General features: G+C 44.3%; 1 protein-coding gene across 1 annotated transcript in view; it reads left to right on the top strand.

Annotated features, from left to right (window-relative positions):
- LOC133344240 (uncharacterized) overlaps positions 1 to 20,327 on the top strand; it is a 40,283-nt gene that overhangs the window by 14,141 nt on the left and 5,815 nt on the right. Inside the window, exons 5-9 of the mRNA XM_061554304.1 lie at positions 8,318 to 8,418; positions 11,912 to 12,028; positions 14,078 to 14,152; positions 15,384 to 15,522; positions 17,460 to 17,542. Of these exons, the coding sequence (XP_061410288.1) occupies positions 8,318 to 8,418; positions 11,912 to 12,028; positions 14,078 to 14,152; positions 15,384 to 15,522; positions 17,460 to 17,542 (515 nt within the window). The remainder of the gene's footprint in view (positions 1 to 8,317; positions 8,419 to 11,911; positions 12,029 to 14,077; positions 14,153 to 15,383; positions 15,523 to 17,459; positions 17,543 to 20,327) is intronic.

The following is a 20,327-nucleotide window of genomic DNA, read 5'->3' as shown; positions in this document are numbered from 1 at the left end:
TTAATACCTAGAGTTAACTCGGTGTGAGGAAGAACTAGTGTTGGCCTGTGTTGTGCCCAGTGTGAGTAAAAAAAGTACCCTCTACACGACGTGTCGCGGAAGTTGCTCATTACAACTGGAATAACAAACTGTGACTCATTCACCAGCTGTTTGTAAATTTGAACCATGGCCAATGTGTGCGGAGCATCAATAGCTCAACATGCCCGTATGAGCCTGTGGCTGAGATGCAGCCTATTATTTTTTTCTAATAATGTAATTTGTCTTCAATGCATTTCAAAAATATAACCGCTCACCGTATATATGATTGCGCTTTTAGTTATTTTTTTATATTCGGTTGACCTTGCTATTTTTTTTATTGGCCATGAGAGTTGTTTTTGTTTAGTTTTTCCTCCCCTGTGCTTTACTTTTGAAGTGTTTAATTCATACTCTAACTCATCCGGTGCATTGAATGCTATCTCAAGGGGGCCACTCATCCAAGGCAAATAATTGTGGCTTCAGTCTAGGCCATTGAATACGGTGGGACGACCATAACAGCAGCACATTTTGTGTATTTTATAAAATACTACGCTTGCGATAAATTCCGTTTTCTTATTAAGTGTAATCTTTTTTTATATGACCATATTGATTATTTAATTCCACGCGTTTAATTATCAACTAAGCACATTCGTGTCTTAAGCAAAAATCGACGTGTACTTTGAGCACAAAATGCATGCAATCTCTTAAAAATGAGGTTTAATAGGATTGAAATTAATAAGTAATGTCCTGTGCATCCCAGATTATGAAACCCAATATACACAATTGCTTAATTATTTTCAACTTGATAAATGCTATCGCCGCAGCTTGTAAGGCATTTTGCGCGTGGCCTTCCTGTGAAGGGAGTCCTTTTATGAGTAATCGATTACTCTACGACCAAAACGCTAGGCCGCTGAAGATAACAGGATTTGAGCAAATATTCATTGCTCTTGTTAAATAAAAGCCGACGGCAGGAGAAGCTGGATGTAAGTTCTTGCATAAGCAGCACATCCTTGCATTACAGTGCTGTGGCACGACGAAGGGCAAATTCTGCTATAAGGCATACTTGTGTATTTGGAAACGCAATCTCAGAGCTGATGTAGTCATTTGGAACATGATCTGCTTTCGATTGTATTTTAGTTATACTGCAGTAATGGTACCGCAATCGAAGCAAAGTACGTTCGGCACACTTGCCATTGAAATGTATAATTATTTTGTTCATCCACGGTAAAAAAAAATGTGCGATCCGTTAAATATTGCAAACAAAGACGCGTGAAAAACGGCACGGGACAAAATTGGTCGGTCGATTAGTCGCCACGTTCGGCGACGACTGCAGTCGGTCAGCTGGCAGGCAGGCCGACGTCTCACGGGGTGCCGGGCTAGGCACGGATGAGCCTGGCCACTCGAGGGTGCCCTGGGGAGGAGACCGCCTCGCACCCCAGGTCCCTTGCCTCGAGGTCAAACCGTTAGCATCCGTCAGCCCACCGTTGCGCGCGCCGACCCGAGGTCAAGCTGGAATATATATACGGAGTGCTTAAAAAAAAACGTTAACACTTTATGGGACTATCGTTTTTAATGGAAAAAATTAACCCGTAAAAACAAAGTTTTTCACTATAAATCCTTTATATGCGTGGCATCGGTTTTATTTTATTATTCATTTCTGTTTTTCTTGAGTAAGAGTTTCATTTTTATCACATTGGTATTTTAAATTAAATATGAAAAAAAATTCCTAAAAAGTGGAAAATGTTTGAATTTTTTTTTTTCACGAAAATAAATTGTCACGTACAATGAGTCTGTGTGCTCGATTGGATCACGGGAAGTGGGTTAAAAAACGACCGAAAGATTTGCACGGTCGTAAGCGCGCAAGCAAGCAAGTGAACTTAATATAAAGGATATTAAAAGAATCGATAATACACTGTAACATGATAACATATGCATGTTAATAGCTTCAAAAAGTCAACGGGTCTCCACTTGTTCGCCATCATTGTCAACAGAGACCGGAAGCACATTTCTCGTGGTATTGTTGCAAATTCTCAGAAAGTGTTGACATCTTTTTAAGCACCCTGTACATGGTGCCGCAGTCCTCTAGTGGATTGTAAGATTCTCCGTGAAGTAAAGACGCACCGCCCCCCCCCCCCCCCACCAACTCTGTTAGAGTGATCTCCTGCTCGGACGAGCATCGGGTGGTCGTCATCTCCTGCTTTACAGCCCTGAGCCAGTGGGGGGAAATTCCGCATTCGTATGGCGATGGAGGAGTCTACAGAGACAACCATTTGTCTACTTCCCCCACGAAGTGGTACTCATTTCATTGATGGGGGGGGGGGGGGAGGTTTTAGTCGGAGTCAACCCTCATGCAGGATTTGACCTTGCTGGACTTCGTGTATTAAGAGTGTTTAAAGGTTTGGTGGAAGACACCTAGAGGCTTTGAATGTTGATGTTGTCTCTTCTATCATGTCTCCCTATTCTTGCAGTGGGCTATCTATAACTGGATCACCCTGTACATGATGAAAATAAATTAAACGACTAAATTTTTTATTTATTTTACCAGGTAAGGCCCATTTAGCTATAGCTATTTTTCAGAAGCGACCTGGCCACAAATTGTAGCTCAACGAAGTGGCTTATCACGTGGAAATTTATAGCAACCAGTTACCCTAGACGTATATTGATTATAAATGTGGAAGGAAAAACCAGAGTACCCTGCGAAAAATCCATGCAACCACGGGAAGAACATGCAAATACAAATATACAGGCATCAGGGTCGGGATTGAACCCAGGATCTCCTGTATACCAGGTGAGGTAGTGAACATCTCACCACTGGCGCCCCAAGCTAAACGGTAACTTGGTTTGGAGCGTGATTTTGCCAGACCTTGCAAGTGACAAGGACATTGGGTGATTGGCTCTTGGCGAACGGGTCATGTTTGATTCTAGACGGAAGGGACACATTTCCCGTGAAATGAGTTCATAGTTTTATAAATTAGTTCTCGTCACGAGCCATGTTTGGCCGTTTTTATCGCTTTAACTTGTTCAGTCTTGTCCAAGACCGATGTGATATTGATGTTTTTGGTATTGATTTCAGGCCCCTCCACGGTTAGTTTAATACAGTTTCCGTGATAGTGGATTAGGGAATTCGATACTCCCATTTTCACAATTAATCATTCGACTGCCATACAGAATTGTGGCCCGCTGCATTATGGGCTGGTTGTAATGCTGTTGTAGACTACATTACTGGCAGTTGCCCATAACCTAATATATTGACACAGAATTGCATGTTTATAACACACTCTTTTTAAGTTTCACTCTTTAATATGAGCTGTATCTACCAGGGGTGGAATGATTGATCCCCCAACTCCCGGTGATTCGAAAGTGATTGGTAAATGCCTCTAGTGGCTGCCGCAGAGCCGAGGTGAACCCATTACCTGCAACCTATACAAATCGAAACGCATAGATTCTTACACTCAATTTGATGCAGCACCTATCACGAGCTTCAACAACTATATTAATCAATGTATTCTTCTACCCCTAATACCTCTATATCTTATCTTCCTTACCAAGTCCTCTCATAAAACGTCCATACCACCGCTTACTTGTAACTGTATAGATACCTCCTTGCGATGTTGCCATGGTATAGTGGTCAGCGCACTGGACTTGCAATCCAGAGGTCGCCCTTTAAATTCAGAATGGGAATATTTGTTTATCCTGGAGAAAGCCGATGACCTACTAAGCTCTTTTCCACAGGTGTCCAGCAGTGATTCCCCCTCCTCTGCACACATCTGTCCACCCATAAATATTCTATATCGACAGTTCACGTGAGTTGGGCTCAAGTGTGGATTCTCTAACCTCCTCTAAGGTGTCTGGCCTGCGTGGAAGGGTAGGCCAAACACCCTCTCGAGGGGTTCTCTAAGGCAGGGGTGGGGAACCTTTTTTCTGCCAAGGGCCATTTGGATATCTATAACATCATTTGCGGGCCACACAAAATTATCAACCTAAAAATTAGCCTGTTATGTTTGGTCAAACATTTAATTAACTCACCCCTAATGTGATAGCTGGAACTGCTTCTCTTTGGTGAGGCGTGTGATGTTAGCTGGTATTGATGATGTTGTTGCTACTCGCAACTGCTTTTCCAGGTTTGCTCCGAGATTGATTGAATTTCGAGTCCCGCCTGCGGTTGCCTTGGCAGGGCCACATCAAATGATTTTGCGGGCCTCATACGGCCCGCGGGCCGCACGTTTCCCACCCCTGCTCTAAGGCAATTGCGGGGCCGCACCTTTGACTTGTTACCTCCTTGACGATGTGTGTTGAGTGAGTGGGAGCGCTCGTGACCGTATCGCCCCGTGTGCGCTCAGTGGCCTTGCAAAGGCACTCGCCACATACGTGGGTAGCAATGGAGTAAAAGAGATTCAAGGGAGCGCGCTCACAGGTGCGAGTCGAGACCTCGTAATTAATGATGGCTTCAGCTGAACGAACGCCTTGGAATCAAATTAACACAATCTCCCCCCCCCCTCCTCCAGCTCCCCCCACCCCCCTATCGCGCGATGGAAGACGGCACATTGTGCTCGTGAATGTGACCATATCATTGAAAGAAAACTGAATGTGCAGTTGGAGGGATTATCAGAATCTTTTATTTATCATGGAGAGATCCGATGAGTTATGAAGCTCTTTGTCACATATCCAGGAACAGAACAACATGCGATGGAACCCTAAAATGCACCGTGAGAGCCACGCAAATATACGACTTGATGTGACACGATTGTGCCGTTTTAACTGCAATTATGACCAAGTGCATTTACAAATATTGATTTGTACGTGCATGTTTTAAAATCCATTGTAATCCAGTACAATTGCACCATGTAATGGAAAAACAACTTTAATTACCATTATTGTGATCATAGTATTTACTGTTGAGGTTATTAACTAATTAAAATACCAATATTTTTGTGAGCAATTGACTTGTTATGCAAAGTAGTTGACTAGACCGTTGTAGAATGGGAAATCGAATGAGCATTTAGTACATTCACAATTCAGACTAAAATGGCCATTAAAAATCTGTGAATTTTCGGAGATGGCCACGAGGTTCAGAGGTCGGATTGCTGAGCTGGCACCCATGAGAGCTAGGGTTCAACTCCACGCTGCCCTGTGAGATGAAACGGGATTCTCAAGTGCAGTGAGTTTATGGTCTCAGCCCGGATACCAATGACGGCACACACACAAAAATCCATAACAATAAATTCAGGGTCTATACTCGGTGTGGCTAAATTGGAGCTCTGAGCAATAATTATTATTGGTTTGACTGTCATTTGACAAACATCGCTGTCAGTGGCAGGGCACGTGGGAAAGGTGCAGTGCCTTCATGTGTGGTACAACGGTCCCTTGAAGGAATCTGGAGCGTTTGGTCTTTGATATGCACTCCTATTAATAATAATAATGACATTCATAACGCGCCGAATTTTACAGACAAGTCAACAAAATGGGAGGTGCGGAGCCAAGCTCAGGGCTGCTAGAAAGCCTGACCAAACAGATAGGCCTTTAGTTGTTTTCTTGAAAGTCGGGGGTGCATTTGATGTTGTGGATGTGCAAAGGGATAGAGTTCCACACTGAAGGGGCGACAGCAGAATATCGATGTGTGGCTGTAACGGTTCGAGACCGTGGTGTCTGAAGCAGATTTTGAGTGATTCTGTGTAGGGCTCTGGCAAGAAAGGTTGCACTGCTCTGCCTGAGATCCGAATACCTATTTTGTGTCGTGTCGTGACGTGATCCCGGATAGCATGATCGAGATGCATTTGTGGAAAAAAGATATTTGTTTAAATCCATATATGTTCGATGACAAACACTTCAAGAGAGGTTAGATCACTCACAATCCAACATAACGTCCATTATTATGACACACTCTTTGCAACAACAAAAAAGTCCAAAAATGTAAGTTATGCGTTGACTTTCAGGTGCAAAGGAAGGCTCACAGCCGACAAATAAATCCCACCAAAGCAGCCCCAACGTATTTACCGTTTTTAAAATAATTATACAACACAGGAACACAAAAAGACCATGACATACAATTTCCAAGTTGGCAGTGTCGATTTGCATAATCTTACCAGTTCCTAGCTGCGATCTCTGAAGTAACAAGAGAAGCAAGAAGATGGAAAAGGAAAGAAAGAGAACAATTGGAATGGGTGGAGAGAAGGACAGGATATTAAAAGTGGCATGATCAATAAAAGTGGCGATTGGGCACTAAAGTTGGATTGGGAGCAAATCCGCAGAAGGGGACCTAATCTTTCTGTAAGCCGTGAACGATTGCTTGCGGCAGAGCCCTCTGTGATCAAACGTGTCCACCATTGTTGACTGAAACTCCAGCCATCTCTTTGCTTCGGATTCCGTGTCCATTGTATGTATGCACCTCCGATTAGCTAATTGAAGTTGCCAGAGAAGGACAATAATCTTAATATAAAAGCAGTTTTATAGAAATGAGATTACAATCTAGATTACTTAGAGTGCATCGTTCCAGTGGCTTCCTAATATCGGAAGGAAGAGCATTCCAGACAGCCGCAAGAAGCGCATTTGAAAACGCGCAATCCAGTGACCGTTTTTGTTAGATGGTTAGCCGAAAGCCTACCAAAAGCTCCTGTATCAGGCTTGACAAGTCACGTGCGCTTGATGAATTGGACTGTGCATGCCGGCAGTGTTGTTTTGCTACAGTGGGCAATGCAAACGAGCCAGATGACGTTCGCTGCTAGAATCGTTGGCGGTATTTCAAGCAATGCAGACGGCGTGGCCTGCAAATTTTTTCCGCAACATCTTGACAGTTTTCCAGGGTATATGCGCACTTGCCTTACTCTCGAGGTGAGATTGTGAACCCACGTAATCCGTGTGGCTCTTCAGCCAGGCTTGACTGCGAGACGACGCATTGAGTCTCACAACGTTTGCTGCCTGTCCCTGTTACGCCAAGTCTACAACTTTGACGAATTAAATCCCCTTTCAAGGTCAATTATATAGGTCAGATTCGGTCACTGTTTCAAAAGGTCTTCGTTTTGTTGCATGAGTAGGAACACATTTCCTAGTGCTTAAGTACACAAATTTAAGTCAATGTCACTTTTGAACTTCCTGCTCGATTGAACAGTGCTCATCTTCTGTTTACAACCCTCAAGTCAGAGGTGCAAAACATTCACATTCCTGTGAAAGGGTAAGTTAGTCCATTGGACAATCATTGTCGATTTCCCTGCAAAGTTGTGCTGATATGATGGATTCCTGAGAGGAAGATGGGCCGAGTCGGAGCCCATCCACGATTTTAACTCTCAATTTTCCAATTGTGAGCCAATTGCTCTACCGCTGAACCACCCGGGCAGTTACTAAAAGATACAATACTCTCTCATGCAACAATAGATGTCAATAGTGCACACACACATCTATAGTGACAGTTCGAGCGAGCGAGAGCGCACAGTGATTGGATGACCTCGCTCATGAGAGCGTGGTCACCCCCAAGGCAATTTTTTTATAATACACAAAAGGGTAATCTGAATCAATTTCAACAATGTCTGATAACGCATCATCCGATTTTGCTTTTATATATATATTTAGAGCCAAGTTGTTATTCCCTTCAAGGGCAATTGATTGAAATTAATATTGAAACTGTTATGTTATCGGTTATATCTTGAAATTCACTATTTTGTTGAAAGGTTTTTCTGCCGAGGGCCTGAATATCAATGGTGTCCTGCAGTGAGTGTCACGATCTCGGTTTTGTATTGACTGCCGTGGCTACGTTTGTGGTCACCACGGTGTGTGAAACGGCATGAGCTACAGATAAGCAGCGCTAATTGTTAATGGTAATTGCTAATGGTCGCACACTGCGTCAAAAATGTATTGGGTCTGTTGCTGTGCACATGAAGAGAACCGATAACTTGTGTTCTGTTTTGTTTATTAAATTCATACGTTCTAAAATTAAGTAATGCCTTCAGCATATGTATTATACATAATGTATTATATGCGTTTACAATTGTTCAGCACAGTTTTGATGGTTTTTTTGCGATTTCACGGAGTAAAACCGCAGCACAAGTCTGGCGGGAGACATTCTGGCTGGTGATGAAATACAAAGTAGCGGCATTAAAGGAACAGCTATTTTTGGATCTCTTCATATCTTCTACTGATTTTCTCCCGCTAGCTTCGCTTTTTTTCCAGGATAAAAAAAAACTGAAGATCCAAAGCATATTTTCAATGTCTGGCCCATACTTTCTGATTCTGCTCATTAAATATAAAAAAATTATGTCATCCGTAAATTGTTTTTAACGTGTTGCTGCTTGCCTGTGGATTTTTATTTTAGGTGTGCATATATGATCGTGCCGGAATTGGTTTCAGCAGCCGCGCTATTCCAAACGACACCACGGGGATGGAGAAAGTCTGGAAAATGTTCACCACCGGCAGGTATGTGTGCGTGTCCGTGCGGTGGGGGTATTTGTGCATTCTAGGGTGCGAGTCTTTTGATCCCAAAAGCAATCGAATCTCATCGCTTGATCTGCACCAGGATAGGTTCCGTGCAATTTCAAAGTGCTCCCATATGTTAGTGTCGCGCATTCGACGGCACGATGTCACATTCCTCGGCTGTGGTGTTGAGCGCAAAGGGCGACTTGCTTGAAAGCGCTTGACCTCATTCTCTTCGACGCATGAATGTGCAAAAAAACTCCTGAAACGAGGTTACGTTGCGAGACCCAGGTAAGGTTGCACTTGACCTTAACAGTCTGTCCTGAGTTTCGCCGTGAAATAAGAGGGGCAAAGAGATTGTTTTTTTCCGGGAGTGCATTCATCAAGAGATGGACACATTGTTCTGCCGGAGGGATGCGCGGTGTGTGTTCTGAGCACGTCGTGCTTATAGCGGTGACCAAAAACAACGGCAGTAGTAGGTTTTTACCCTTTAAACTGGTACAAAACTGACACCTTTATACAAGGCATCTTGTTTGCAATAACCGCAACACAAGCAGTCAAATGCAAACAAAAAGAAACAACTCTGATAATGGTAATGATAAAGGGTAAAAACCTACTACTATATTTTGCCACTGGTAAAGGAGATGTCTCATAGTGTAAATGCTTCACCCCGAGCTCTCAATACTCTGATAGTGCACTGTTTTTGAGTTGTACGCCTTTTGGCGTCATCTGGTCCAACACCATGTGAGACTAGGCTCTAAGGAAAGCTGTCTCTGGTGTGGACCAATCAACTTCAAGGACAGTGCATATCATTACCATTATCAGAGTTGTTTCTTTTTGTTTGCATTTTGACTACTTGTGTTGCGGTTATTGCAAACATGATGCCTTGTATAAAGGTGTCAGTTTTGTACCAGTTTAAAGGGTAGAAACCTACTACTATATTTTGCCACTGGTAAAGGAGGTCTCATAGTGTAAACAACGGCAGTGTTTGGAACGCGGGTCTTCCGTTTGCCACGGAAATTTGTTGAAATCGAGCACGGTCACATGCCGTGCGTGCGGGAGGCGGGGTCACAGAACGCGTCGAGGATTTGACCTCCGTGATGGCCAGGGTCACTCTGCAAGTCCCTCTTGTACTGCAGCTTGCATAAGCATTGCAGGGGGGGGGGGGGGGAAATGAGGTCAAGCCCCAACTTATAACTGTTTCATTTCAGTGGGGAAAAGGGGCTTCAAATAACCAATATCTATCACGGAGCCCCGGGGAGCGACACAATTAGCTTAGTTAAGCTGTTTAGCTGCTTATTCGTTAATTCACGATTTTTTGTTTGTTTTTGTCCGTTTAGTTTTCCATAGCTGCTTTTTCGTTTCGTTCATTGTTTCACTTGAATTGCTTATTCAAATGATTAACACGCTTTTTAGATAATGAATGTAATTTTTTTTATTTTCCTTAAACATTTGGTCACAATGCAATTAATGTTTTACGATTGTCATTTAAAAAAAAATTATATGCAATAATTAAACAGAATTATAATTGTTCTGTCTGTGCAATGCAATTTACGAGCAGTGGGACATATTCCTAATTGAAGTGTCCCAGGGTTTCGTTGTTTTTTGTTGTGAGCATCTCAGCTCTAGCCCAGGGTCTTGGAGATAACTACGTAACCGCAACCCCTTGCGTAGGTGAGAAACGGGTAATAAACGAGCTATGAAAGAAACTGCCAAACACATAAACACCTCTCAATCTCCACGGGGCGTCAATTCCCCAGTATTCCCATACCTTGATATGTTCTTTCTCGGCCTGTCTGTCGGTTCCAATGGTGTGCTTGGAAAGTTACGCATCTCAATGTGAAGAGGATACATTGTTGCACGCATACAAGTCGCATTATGTTTTTGTAGCCTGATTTGCCTGCTTATACTTTTTATTCGAGAATGTTCATACCCACAAAACAATTGGAGTGGAAATAAAAGTCTATATGTGGATGACACTATGAATTTATTCCATCGACTAAAGTCGGTTATCAAAATCAGAATATGTATTTATGCTTTCCAACATGCCTGGCCAGTGTGAAAGAGTCGGCCCAAATAATATCTGGAGGGGCTTTGTTGAGCCATTTCTCGTGGGGCTCCTTCTCCCAACTGCGGGTGAAACAAGTAACTTCAATTTCAGAGCTGCACCTTTACCTATCCCTACGAATGTTCAGAATATTATTATCACAGTGATTTTAATAAATATTATTTTAAGTCTTAGTTAAACACGTGTTTTAGCAACAGTATAAAATAATATGCACAATTTACAATATGCCTTGGTTTATTGCATTGGCATGTTGTAATTTTACCTTCCGAGTTTAATCCAGCTCTCCTCTACAGACGCACTGAGCAGCGATGAAAATGTCATTCGTCTAACGTGTATCCAGACACCGTTCCGTTTTAAAGTTGGAGCAAAGTAAATCGCTCGATGCACCCTGGGTCCATGTGGGTTTTATAAATCGGTGGCGTGCGCTGTGTTAAAACGATATCTTGCAGTTGCAGTGTGAAATCTAATATGCGTTTTGAAGGCCAGCTCAATAAGCAGGTGTGAAAACTAATTTAATGAAATTAGGTTTTTTTTTTCAAGAAGACGAGGTTTCCATGGTTGTCGTCATCCTTTGTGGTGACATGCTGTGCTCATTACCGATTCCCTGAAATGTTATTAAGCAGCCCTGCTTTCTGCTGCTTGGTGAACCACCCAGCTTATCCGCTAACACCTTGCGAACACATTATCAACATCTTAATTGTCATCATCAGACCCTGGTCAGTCCACTGCTGGATGAAGTCCTCCCCAAGCCGCCACCATCTCTCACCAGTCCTGCGATCTATTATTTTGCCCAGCACCTGACCACGAGCTGATTTCATTGCTCCATCTCCACTTCAGACTTACTCTCGGATGCATTCCATTTTATTGGCTGCTATTCCAGCGCTAGTCCTGAGCATCGACGATTATCCTTTCCCGTCGTCTTGTGTTCTGCCAAAGCCTATATTTTTTATGCTTTTAATTATGTCCCAAGGCGTCTGGTCAATTTAGAAGAGTAGGCCAAAAATTACCTCTAGAGCTCCCTTTAGTGGATGCCCTTAAGCAAGCAGTGGCATGAGCATGCATTTGTGAGCCTTCATCTTTTAGTCAGAGTTAAAGCGCGTAACCTGCTGATGGCAAATTGAATATATTGTCCAAATTTTTCCACACAGATAAGAGGAATATAACGTGTGGATGACCACAGACAATAGAATCTGTCAATAGCACCCTGTGATTCAGCACTGCAAGCGGTGCAAGCACACCTCGAAAACAACAGCGCCATAACTGTGCTCGAATGTCAGAGTCCAAATCTTGAACCCAGGTCATGGACGCTAACGCGTTAACTGCCGGGCTGCCCAGACACCCCCTGCGCGCGTATATATAATGAGGAAATGTCACCGTGTTGTGTTGATTGGCCAGCGTGCCCCTTGCCGTCGCTCGGTGCGCGTGCAGGATGGTGGACGACCTGCACAGGCTGGTGCTCGAGGCAAAGCTGGCGCGACCTCTCGTCCTCGTCGGCGCCCAGCTCGGCGCCCTCAATGCACGCTTCTACAGCCACATCTACGACTCGTGCGTGGGCGCAGACACTCGCGTAGCGAGCACGTGTAGCGGTGAGGTGCCAAAAGGCGCCGTGAAAACACGGCCGTCGTTAACACCCCGAGCAGGGCCCGCCCAAAATATACTCCGTGACACAGTCGCCTTTTCCGCCGGCTGTTTGCTGTGCCGTACTGGAACAAAAAAAAACGTGATCTTCTTGCCCTCACGAGGTATCTGAATTTGGCTTCGGGGGGTTGGGGGGGCCAAGCAGGGCCAGGGAAGGGGCTAATGACTCGCTCAGTGCATTTGACGTCAACAGCACGGCTCTGCTTCTAGAGTGGATAAACAATGTGATGGCTCCTGAGGTGCGGCCAGGCTGGCTTGGATACGGCCCTGGCATGGCTCTATTGTGCAGTGGAAAAGGTGGTTTGAGTGAGATTTTCTTAAGGAAATATCTACAATTCTCTTTTTTATCGTATTCTGGAATGTGAATGTAAATAGTATATCCATGTTTACGATTATATCCCTGTACTTAAACAAAAATCTGGCTAGGAATTTAGTGGTAATGTCCACTTGATTTGTATTAACCTTTGGCTGTTTATGAATGAACACCACTGTGTAAAATTGCGTATTTTCTTGCACATTGCTACTCCCCATGAAAAATAATTATGCCGCCAATATTCAGCTATGCTTCAGCAGAATGTTTTGTTCCGCCATATTTTTTTATTATTAAGAGATAAATATCACCTTAAGGTCACTGCAGTGCATCGAGGTGAGTCCTCACATCCCTGCATTAGAGCACAAACGCTTGTTTGTCAAAATAAGCATTCCTATAATAATTGGTTTTTTACCCTTTTATCTGGCAACAAAACTGACACCTTTTTTACAAGGAGCCAAAAGGCGTCATCTGGTCCAACCCATGTGAGACTAGGCTCTAAGGAAAGCTGTCTCGGGTGTAGACCAATCAACTTCAAGGACAGTGCACATTATCAGAGTTATGTTTTTTGTTTGCATTATGACTGCAGGTATTGTGGTCTATGTAAACATGACTCCTTGTAAAAAGGTGTCAGTTTTGTTGCCAGATAGAAGGGTAAAAAACAATTATCATATTTTTACTGGCAAATGAGGTTCCAATGGAATAAGCATTCCGTTTTACGTGACCCGTAAATGAACGTTCTTGTCAGTTCCTGGAGAAGCTCTTCCAGCACGGGAAGTTGAAACGTCGGACATCGTGCCGAGCACCGCGCAGTCTGACCCCAAAACACATCGGCGAGCTGTGCAGCGCAGCCGCGAAAAACCTAGGCTTTAAGGAATGTTCGTGCATCTTCTTGGTTCTTTCGGTAAAGTCACGTAGAAGAGAAATAATAAAATAATAAAAATAAAACATAATAAAATAATTCTCACGACGTTTCGGCCACAACGCAAACAGCCTCTCCCCGACAGACCTGGTCTTCACCTCAGGACGGCTGCTTGCGTTGTGGCCTAAACGTCGTGAGAATTATTTTATTATGTTTTTATTTTATTATTTTCCTTCTACGTGACTTTACCGAGAGAACCAAGAAGATGAATCCCTGCAGTCACGAAAGCTTTAAATCGAAAAATGTTAGTCCAGTTCTGTCTGTTTTTATTCTCGACAACACGTGCTCATTAATATGCATTTTAACGGCATTCTATTAGCAGTGGGACAAAGGTGGAGCAGCTCTTTAAGTGGGCAGCGGTGGGCAGGATAAGCTTTAGGGCACGACAGCTTTGGGGCCTTACGGTGGCGAGATGTTAACGACCTCGCCTGGTATACAGGAGGGTCATGGGTTCGATCCCGATCTTGAGTTTGCATGTTCTTCCTGTGGTCGTGAGGATTTCTCTCCAGGTCCTGCGGTGTTTCCCTCCACATTTAGAAACGCGCGTTTAGAGTATTTGGCTGCTCGAAATTTCCACGTGATAAGCCACTTCGTTGAGCTATCATTTGTGCCCAGGTAGTTCTGCAAAAAAGCTTACATAGCTCAGTGGGCCTTCGCTGGCGGTCGCTTCTCCGAGCTCCTCCCGCGTGCCTCGCCCTCACTTTTACTCCCGTGCTTCTTCCAGGGAAGTGTCAGACCTCGTCCTCATTGACCCGCTCACAGAGGAGCTCTTCCAAGAAGATCCTTGGCTTCAGTATTGGTGAGTCTTGCCGCACAAGCACGATTCTTTTTCTTCCTTGTTGCGGTTGCATTGCCAACCCACAGCGCTCTGCTTCGTGAAGCTGAAGTTTAATGGCGCAACTTTCCCGGCAATCCTACGGCTCTAAACAGTGTTTATGTTTGCCATGCTCTGGTAGGACATTGGCTTTCAACACTGTGGACGTGTAGTGTTGCATGTTGCGCCGCAATACGCAAGTTTGTTCATAACTCGTTGAAATTTACTTTGCTGCACATTTAACGGATTCTATGATTGGCTTTGGCAGGGTCGCATGCTTATAATGGTAAAGTGAAATCCAACGGGGGTCCTTTTTATGGGCATGGCCACATGGGTTGTTTTTATAGTCCAGGTGCAGTCCTGAAATTGCTTTGCCGAAAAAATACAATTACTTGACTCAAGCAGTGTTGTATTTTGGTACAGGACAACATCACATATCCCGCTGTCACCGATTCACTTTTCTGGCTTCACGGCGTAACTGTCATTTTCTGTAGATGTCACGTGTCTGACATTTTCACATATCTGCCTCTGCCAAAATCTGCATGCAGCGAGTCAGATGTAACATACAAACGTTGAACCTCTTACAAAAGGAGAGCCCTGTACACGTGTTGCGTAGTTACTCTTGACACCCAGGAGACTTGTCGAGGAAGACGGATACGAGGATTGTTACATAGGGTTGCTTGCCGTTTATTCACAACTGTTACACACTCTCATACACTCTGTTTCCACTCTCTACACTTGACGCTTACACCCATCATGGCGCACGTCAGAACTCTGTCCTTTACGCGGACATCCCTCAGCTATCTACGCCCCGGTACGACTTCCCCTATGTCTATCACCTCGTCTGCCCCGGGCGGGGGCTCTCACCCATCACCACCCGGCGACGAGGTCAGACCTCGACATCTCTAGCCCTTCTTCGGCGGCGGCTGGGATGTCTTCCACGCAGGCCCTCGTTCCCCTCTCTCTCACTCCACCCACGGCGACCCCGCCCTCGTCCCGGGGTCCCCCTTAAGTCCCCCGCCGCCTCGATGACATGACGTCATCACATCACGTCCTCCCACTCCTCTCCAGATGACATGACGTCGTCCAGTGGGATGACTCCTCTACACACGTGCGATTGATGGTTGTACGTACAGAGTGGGGTTTGTTGGTATTTTCTGACGACTGTAGACATTGCCTCTCTGAACTCTGTGTCTCCTTACGTCCAAACCCGCAGGAACGGACAGCTCGTGCCCTCTCTGCAGATGTTGCACTTGTCGGCTGCCATGGGCCTGAACCGGCTGGGTCTCATCACTGGCCTCATGCAGCAGCCTTTGACGGGCGCCGATGTCACCGACGACGTGGTCAGCAGACAGGCAAGTGTCACCTGCCAACGACGCGGTCAGCAGGCAGGCAATTGTTGCCGCCTGCGTAGGCGTTCGCGGTCGTGGCTGTGTAGTGCCCCAATGCGTTTCCGGCCCTGTGCCGCATGTTGTTCGGCACAGCGTCCCGAGACTCCGCTACTCGTGCTGGCGGCTTGGGTGATCAACGGAGTTATTCGGTTTCTGAAGAAGCCCGTGGAGCAAAACGTCGGACATCGTGGCGAACGACGCTCGGCACAGCCCGAAAAAATGCAACGGGGAGCTTAGGCAAGTGTTGCCATTGTCTTGATCATCATGGTTAGCAACCATCCCAATGGCCACTTACCAAGAATGAGGCAAGTGAGTCAGACAACCGCAAAGTTGTGCTGTGTTGCAGCTAGGTTCCTGGTATGCTTTGCTTTTTGAACAGAAAATGGAAACTGATCTTCAGACAGGCCACCCTGGTTATTACTTTGCCATGTGTATGTACGTATGTTGAACTCCTTTCGCACCGTACGTAGCCAACCGTGCTAATCCTCGGTGCCATCTGCTTCAGAGTGGACGTTCTCAACTGAGTAGGCCGGTGCCCAAGTCTTGGTTCAAATTGAGCAAATTCAAAAAATTGCACTGCAGCTTACTTAATTGGGATTCCACAAAAGTAACATCGCCCCTTGCTGTGAAACTAATGCAGACTCTGTTTGTGATGCATGGCGCCTCCGCGATAGTCTTGCGCTGTAATTAATTTGAACCGTCATACAGCGCACCGGTTAATTATCTCGTTTACCCAGATAATGCTCAACTGTGTCGTTTAACTCTGCCTGCATGCCGATGTTTATGAACTCCCACGGACGCTGTAGTCGGTTCTCCTTCAATGGAAGAGGGATAGCAAAACTACGCGAGCTCTCTCCTGAAACCATCTCGTGGCTAGCAGACCTCGTCAATGGCATTTCGCTCCTGAGCATATTGCTGCCTTACACAGGAATAGAATAGAATTGTATTCACATTTAACCTGTCCATGAGTAAACCTGCACAGTTGCCTGAGTGCCCTTGAAAGAGCTCCGTGATGCCTCTCGTTTTTGGCAGTGGTGCGAGCCTGAACATGTTGACACCTTTTTTCACGTTCGCAGAGTACTCTGGGAACAGATGTGTTGCCTGCATATTAAATATTGGTTAACTTATTCCCAAGCTCCTACGCCAGCCAAACAGTGCCAGCTGCAGTGTCCATACGAGTGTGTGCAGTGAGCCAACGGAGAGTTTTGTGCAGCACATGTGGGAAATGTTTTGAAATGGACTACTTGTCCATGGTTACATATTGCTCATAGATTTCCTAAGGATTATATTTTGAGAAATGTATGCGATGGCATTTCTGATAATGAAGCGATAAATGGCGAGCCAATATATTAATTTCACTTAACTCCGTTTTGAGGATATTCTTCCCTTTACATTACAATCGGTGTGGAAGAGTAGGCCAAATACCCTCTTAGAGAGGCTCTTTAGAGCTCCCTCAGATATAGGCCCTTCCGCGAGCAGTAGTGCAAGGAAGTTATTTCAGGGCGCTATCTGTACATTTAGAGTAAAATGATATGTATAATATAAAATCATACGTATAATATAAAATATATATAATCACATTTTTATCCGATCAGCGTGGTTGGCTACGCACGGGACGAAAGAAGTTCAACATATGTATATATGTGTAATCATATTTATAAAAAGAACATGACACATTTGCCATTTCTACGTACTCATAAAAAGTCGCGAGGAAGATGTCCTTCGCAAGCGATGCAACTTTTTCACTTGCGAAGTGACATTGACAGATGCGCCAGGCCCTCGGAGGTCGTGCTGCGCGGGGGCAGTCAGTCGGCGAGTCGCACATGGCGAGAAGCGGACACACACTCAATCGCGGTCGGATAACCGTGCCAATCCCCCGTTCCCCACCCTCCCACCGACAGAAGTTCCTGCTGTGCAGTCCGCCACACATGAGCGCGGCCGTGGAGGAGCACTTCCTCGTTAACGAAAGCTTGGCTCAAGTCAGGTGAGTTGGCCAAATGTGGTGGGGTAATGCTGCTTTACTTTATCGTTTAATTCGAACGCAGCCCACCTCCTGCGCTTTGTCGACACGCAACGAAGTCAAGTGTTGTTTTCTCTTCCGATGCAGCCTTAATGGTGGGAAATAAAAGCACACCAAGTAGCACTCGTTATCACGCAAGTGCCAATTTTTTTTTTTAGCTGGAAGCAGAATTGGCAGAAATAAACTGGGACATAGTTGCACTCGGTTGAGGAGAAAAGGAAAGGACTCGTTAGGTTTGAATAATGGCCACCTTTTCTACCACCGGGAGAGAGTTACAGAGGAATGGTTACAAGAAATTTTTAATTGTGGTTACAATTCATTTTGAAAAAAGTATGGAAAATATTGACGCAATTTAGGTGAAATATCGAACTGAAGTTGGAGAGTGCAAATGAACAAGGCAAAGTGTGCGACTGGCATTACAATAAGATACAATGAGAGGAACGCGGATCGGAGGGAGACTTCATACCGACTCATAAGAATATTAAGTTGGTTGTGCAGGAAACGTTACGAAAAGGGATGGTGGCAACCGTTGTGGAGAAAATTGACCTGAGATGATGGCCACCACAGCAATGGATTAATGAGATCAGTTCATGTGCAAGATAGATACATTGTTGCATCGCGTGCCCGTGAAGGTTGGCAATGGCTTGGGCAGGCCTTCACCCAGCACTGGACAGATCATGGCTTATAAATGATGAGCATCAATACACTAGATTATAGAAAATACTCAACATCTACTCGCCATCCTCTTCGGTGTCACGTTCACGACTGCCCTATGCATTTCTGATGGCAGCATTTGACACCACAGGGCTTGGTATTGTGTCTCCTGCCTGGTGGAGCTAATGGAATGCATCCTCCTGGATGAGACGGGACAGGTGTGTGCGTAGCAGAATCCTTGCAGCGGTGGGGGAATGTTGCACAGCCTTTAGGGGTCGGTGACGAGGCCAAAAGTGGTAGCGCGTTCACCGCTCGTTGCAGATGTTCGCGGTTCTAATCCCATCGGCCTCCCGATTTATCGCTGCGGGTGCAACAACCGTAATTATTCCTCCACGCTGTCTGCTTCACGGTGGACGTTACATATCACAAGAGCAGGCCGTTGTGTGGTGGCGTCATAGTCCAAATTTGACATTCTAAAATGTACCCGCAAATTACTCTCAATTGGGATTTTACATGGCAATCATCACCCTCTACTTGCCAACTAATGCCCCAGGGTCACTCTTTCAGTGAGACTCATCCTGATCACGTGACTAAACTAATTTTAACTTGAAACTTTTATCCACTTTTTTTGTTTCTCTGCCAAAGGGCAATAAATGGATTTGTTTTTTCCCCCCTTACTGTGAATCTGTCAGGAACAAGATCTGATATTTGTTTGCTTTCAAAGACACCGTTGTGGCGATATGCAAAACATGACAGCTATCTCTTTCCCCTACCACTGAACTTATTTTATCTTTATCAATTTTATTCTGCCTGGAGGTATAAAAAATAATATTTTTTCACAATTTGCACATTTAATTCTGCTAATGTTTGTTAACTAGAGGTTGTAAATAATTATTTATCTAATAAATTCTAATTATCATTTTAACGTGATAAACAGCTTTTGCACAAAATGTATTCTGAAGCTTTGTTAAGTAAACATTTCTAATTAAATAAAACCATTGATAAAATACTTGTTTCATGAATAACACATTTAGCGCCATTGTAGCAGTACTTCCACCGTAACATCTAATTTTAAATAATTCCATGAATTTTTATTCTGTGATGCCTACAGTTTCGTTTATTTTTTTCCAGTGGTGGAGTTGCGCAGTATATTGAAAATGTTTCTTCCCATAATGCCCTTAAATACATTTATCATAAAATGCATTATAGGTAATGCAATTCAATGCCGCCCTCTATTTGATAAGCGAGAGACGCCCCGTGGCAGATTGACTAACGCTTTTGCTGGGAATCGACAGCCGAGTGGTTTGTTTTGGAGGAGAGGAAAAAAAACGAAGCAAAAGAAATTTGCTGCTCAGGGGGCAGCTTGACCTCAAAAGGGTTTCAACCACAACTGGGTTCGTTTTTTGATTTGTAGGTGGGGGGGGGGGGGGATCCACATACAGCAGCATGTGTCATTGACATGTATAATATTGTCACGTGGAGATATTAAGGCTTGCTTCAATTCCAAGGAGTGCACCTACATAAATACAATTAGGATTTGATCGCAATTTAGGATAGCCACCTGCGATCGAAAGGAATAAATTGCGGCTAAAGTCAACATAATAATAACTCTCAAATTGATTTATATTGATTTGCAATGATACCACCTAAATTAATGCGTTTGGGTAAAAAAAAAATCAACAAAGGCGTGCAATATATCATTCAAATTCAATTGGTGCTTCACCTCGGTGTAATTGGATAAAGAAACATTTTAAGCAAACATGAAATCCTAATTGTGTTAATGCAGAGGCAAATACTTAACTAAATATGTATGCAGTTTCCAACAATGCAAGAAAAACCCATGAAAAGTGTGTTACCAAAAATAATTTCACCTGCACGGGAATATAGATTGTAATTTACAATCTATTGTCTCAACCCCTCTGGACTGAAGGCAATAGATTCCATAGAGCAGTCAATCAAATATTTACTCCTGGTCAGGGTGTTGGGGACAGGGGGGAGGGGGGCGGCAGGGCGGTATGTGTGTGTAATGCATTTCATATTGGCACACGTCCTTCACGAAAAAAAGGTTAAAGCTGGACCGTTAATATTTAACGTT

The sequence above is a fragment of the Lethenteron reissneri genome, chromosome 19 (assembly GCF_015708825.2).
Source record: "Lethenteron reissneri isolate LAM-NWPU_2019-01 chromosome 19, ASM1570882v1, whole genome shotgun sequence".
Lineage (NCBI taxonomy): Eukaryota > Metazoa > Chordata > Hyperoartia > Petromyzontiformes > Petromyzontidae > Lethenteron > Lethenteron reissneri.
This window is presented reverse-complemented; position numbering and strand designations above follow the sequence as displayed.